The sequence below is a fragment of the Chlamydomonas reinhardtii genome, chromosome 14 (genome assembly GCF_000002595.2).
Source record: "Chlamydomonas reinhardtii strain CC-503 cw92 mt+ chromosome 14, whole genome shotgun sequence".
Lineage (NCBI taxonomy): Eukaryota > Viridiplantae > Chlorophyta > Chlorophyceae > Chlamydomonadales > Chlamydomonadaceae > Chlamydomonas > Chlamydomonas reinhardtii.
Window position 1 is genome coordinate 2,781,271 of NC_057017.1, and position 4,414 is coordinate 2,785,684.

General features: G+C 69.7%; 1 protein-coding gene across 1 annotated transcript in view; it reads right to left on the reverse strand.

Annotated features, from left to right (window-relative positions):
• Nucleotides 1-4,414, reverse strand: part of CHLRE_14g627251v5 (uncharacterized protein) — a 7,446-nt gene that overhangs the window by 1,098 nt on the left and 1,934 nt on the right. The window contains exons 5-8 of the mRNA XM_043070302.1: nt 2,297-4,208; nt 1,874-1,933; nt 787-1,587; nt 56-214 (exon numbers count right to left, since the gene is read on the reverse strand). Coding sequence (XP_042916975.1) covers nt 56-214; nt 787-1,587; nt 1,874-1,933; nt 2,297-4,208 — 2,932 coding nt within the window. The remainder of the gene's footprint in view (nt 1-55; nt 215-786; nt 1,588-1,873; nt 1,934-2,296; nt 4,209-4,414) is intronic.

Consider the following 4,414-nt stretch of genomic DNA (forward strand, 5'->3'; position numbering starts at 1 on the left):
TCTCCCTCCTAAAACCCCTCCCCTCCCCTCCCCTTCCCCCTCCCCTCCACCTCACCGCCCCCGCCACCAGGCGTGTGCCGCACAGACCCGCCACCAGGCTCGCCGCCCCGAACAGAAGCGCGTAGTCGCGGTTCAGTTTGCCCATCAGCGCGAACTGGGCCAGAGCCGCGGAGGAGGAGAAGAGCACCATGGCGCCCGCGGTGGCGGCCGTGACCTGGAGTGAGGGGGAGGAGGGGAGGAGAGGAGGGGGGTTTTAGGAGGGAGGAGGAGGGTGGAGGAAGGGGGAGGAGGGGGAGGGGAGGGGTTTGCATGCATGGTTGGTTGAGATGAGATGAGATGGTGTTGACGGGTGTGTGCAGCAGGTCAGTGGGGGAGGGGAGGAGGGGAGGGAGGTGGAGGGGAGGGAGGGGAGAGCCTAGCTGGTCGCATCCAAAAGCCAGGGATTGTGAGACTGTGAGCCGCACCTTGATTGGAGCGGGAATCCGGTAGCGTGCCAACGTCACTGAATGCCATTGAAAGGCGCACCTCGCCTTCCAAAACCTAGCCAGCGCCCCCCCTGCTCTGTGCCCTCTTTGCACACACACACACCCCTGCCTTCGCATCCCCCCACCATCTGCCGCGCCTGCTCCCCACGTCATCCTCACCTCCCATCCCTATCCCTCCACCCACCCCCACCCCCTACCTCCCCCCTACCTCCCCCCTCTTCCCCCTCTTCCCCCTCTTCCCCCGCCATGGAACCCCCCCGCCCCCTCCCCCTCCCCCCATTCCCCCCTCCCTCCTCCTCACCTGCGGGTGCACGCCTATCTGCAGCAGCAGCGGTCCCATCACCATGCCGCCGCCAAGACCCAGAAGCCCGCCCGCCAGACCCGCCAGGAAGGTGACCGCCAGCGTACGAACAGGCGCCGTCAGTACCAGCGCCGCCGCGCCCTCGGCCCACGGGTCGGCGGCGGCGGCGGCGGCGGCGGCGGCGGCGGCGGCGGCGGCGGCGGCGGCGGCGGGGGAGCTGTGAAGGTCGTGGTGGTCAAGGTCGTGATCATGGTGGTCGTGATCGTGGAGGTCGTGGTTGTCATCGTGGTCGCGATGTTGATGAGAGCATGCGGGATCAAACCTGGCGTGGTGGTGGACGGAGTCGTCGGAGACGGTGAGGTCCAAGCTGGCGGCGGCGGGAGAGCTGGCGTCGGCGGCCGGGGTGGCGGCGACGGCCGGGTTGGCGTCCGCTATGGGCAGGGTGGCAGCCGCGGCGGAGGGAACGGGCGGCGGCGGCGGCGGCGGCGGTGGCGGCGCAGGGGCCGGCGGCCGGGGCGGCAGCGGCGGCGCGGGCAACGCCGGCGGCGGCGCCAAGGGGCCCCAGCTCCGCTGCTCCTCCACACTCGCCCCGCCAGCCCCCGCCGCCGCCGCCGCCGCCGCCGCAGGCCCCGCCCTCGCATCCACCTCCGCCGCCTCTGCCGCTGCCGCCGCCGCCTCCGCCGCTTCTGCTGCCGCCAGCTCCCACTCTGCCAGCAGCGCCTGCGCCCGGCGCTGCTGCTGGCGGCGTCCGGCCAGCGCCACAGCCACGGCGCCGACGCTGACGCCCAGCATCGCCACCACCTGAGGAGGTGGGTGGGAGAGGGGGGTGGGGGAGGGGGGGGTTACATCATGATTAAGTAAGAAGTGAAGGCGTAGGCAGGTACAGTTACAGCGTAGACGCGTTGTTACCGATGTCCGATGGGGGGGAGGGAGAGGTGGGGGACGGAGGGAGGGAGGGAGGGAGGAGGTGGGGGAGGGGAGGGGAGGGTAACCCCCGCCCCCCCCACTGTTCCTGGCTACGCCTTCACTTCTTGTAACAACCATAAACTTACCCCCACCCCAGCCCCACACACACACACGCACACACCTGCGCCACCACCAGCGACCACCAGCCTGGACTACACCGCAGCTGCTCCCGCCGCAGCACCTGCAGGGGGGCGAGTTACATTCATGATTATGTTAGAAGTGAAGGCGTAGAAGGAATCGTAGTGAACGGGTTGGTAGATACCAGCCCAAACTAAGCCGAACCCACCCATGACGGAGGGCGAGGGAAGGAAGGCGGAGACAAGGCGTTCGCAAAATGTCCAGTGCCCCGGACACCTCAAGCACACACGTGCACACAACGCACCAACACATGCGCATCCTCTGCCGCGAGCCTACTTACCCGAGTCATATCACTCAGACCACGCATGCACACGCGCACATACACATGGGTTCGGGCACGCCCCCCCCCCCCGGGATTGATTCATAGTTAACCCTCCCCCCCAAACGCCCCAAGCCCCATACATACCTGCAGCCCCAGGTATGCCACCCACGCCGCCATCAGCGCCCCCACGCAGCCCAGCGGGATGAGGCCAAGCACTGCTACAGCCTCGGCGCCCCAGGAGGTGGCGGCAGTAGCGGCAGCCACAGCGGGCTTGGCGGCTGTAGCAGCCGCGCGGCCGTCGCGTTGGCGTGTTACGGAGGGCGGCGGAGTTGTGGCCTCCGCGGCAGTAGCAGCGGCAGTAGCAGCAGCTGGCGGTTGGTTGTAGCTGTCATGGGTCGGGGTGGGTGGCAGCGCGAGGGCGGCGGCGCCGCCGCTGCCGTCTGGCACGAAGCGCACGGGCTGTAGCAACAGCGGCTGCTGCTGCTCGTCCTCCCGCTCCTCCTCCTCCCGCCGTGGACGTTGTGCTTGCTGCTGCTGCTGCTGCTGCTGCTGTGACCGGTGCTGCTGCCGCTGCTGCTGCTGTTGTTGGTGCTCGTCCAATGGAAGAACCACAATCGTGATCGCCGGTTGCATGGGCTCCTCGTCAGCAGGAGGGGCTGTAGCACCAACCGCAGCAGCAGGAGGGGCTGTAGCACCAACCGCAGCAGCAGGCGACGCGGGGGCGACGGATTGGGCAATGGAGCCAATGGCGGCTGTAGCTGCAGCTGGCACTGCCGCTGCTACAGCCGTACCATGCGTCGGCGGCTGCAGCAATGCCGGCTGCGCCGAGGCCGCGCCACCGCCGCCATCTGCGTTGACGGCGGCGGCGGCGGCGGCTGGGGCTGTAGCAGCGGCGACGGCGGCGCCATCGGCGGCGGCTTGTGCGGGCTGTAGCAGCGCCACGGCCGGGGAGGGCGCGGGTGTAGGCCAAGGTGTGGAGGGGGCAGAGCCGCCCACACTGCCGCTGCCGCTGCTGCTCCCAGCGCCGTTGCTGCTGCCGCTGCCGCTGCCGCTGCCGCCGGCGCCGCCCTGGCTGCGTGCCCGCTCCAACTCGCGATGGAGGGCGGACACGGGCACAAACGGCAACTTTGGCGTTTTGGTGGGACCCAATCCCTGCCTACGGTGGCTCTTGTGCTGCGACGTCAACGCCGAGGTGTCAGATTTCGAACGCGCGGCGCCCCCAACGGTCGCGACGGTTGCGGCGGTTGGACTGGCGGCGGCGGCGGCGGTTGAGATGGCGGCGGTTGTGGTGGTTGGGGAAGCGGCCGCGGCGGTGTTGCTGAAAGGGCTCACACTCGCGCCATTCGCCGCCGCCGCCGCCACGGCTGTAGCTGCAGCTGTCGCGCGCCGCGTGGTTGCAGCTGCGGCTGCAGCATCGCCGCCGGCATCTACGGGGCCGGAGCTTGAACCGCCGCCGCCGCCGCCACCAGCGCCACCGGACGACAGGCGCCCCTCGTCCACCTCCTCGGCTAGCGTCTCCAGCGGCGTCGGCGGCCGGTAGAAGCCGCTGCCACCGGCGGCGGCGGCTTGTGCATCAGCGGCGGCGGCGGCGGCAGCGGCGTCGCTGGCGGCAGCGGCGGCTGCCGCCGCCACTGTCGCCGAGCTTTCGCCCGCCGACGACCTGCGACCCTGCTGTGCGTCAGCTATTGCTGTTGTTGCTGCTGCTGACGTTAGCGCTGCAGGTGGCGGCGGCGGCGCCATTGGGCCCGCCGAGGCTTCGGATGCATACGGCAGCGGCAGATTCAGATCCGGATCAATGCCGCCGCCACCGCCGCCGCCGAGGCCGAACGCCTGACTCAGGCTCTGACTCAGGCTGCGCTGGCGCGTTGCGGTGGCGTTGGAAGGGCGCGAGGGCGGCCGTGGCGGCAGCGGCGGCGGCAGCATGGGGGAGCGGCCCGGCGCCCTCGGCTGCCCGCCGCCGCCGCCGCCGCCAGCACCGAAGGCCGCTGCGGCGGCGTTCTCATGGAGTGCGCCGCGCGGCACCGCCCTGGGCGGAAACTTCTGTCGCCATTTACCCCTGAGGAAAGAGAAGAAACGCAGTAAAAGGTAAGCAACAGAGAAGGAAGAAGGCGAGATGTATGAAAGCGACGGTGGGGACGTAAGGGGTGGGTAATGCACTGCTTGTTGACGTTGCAAAACCCGAGAGACACATGCACACGCAAACACACACGCCCGGCTGCCCCGTCGCCAACACCCTAGACACACCTGCGCTCCAGCCAGCTC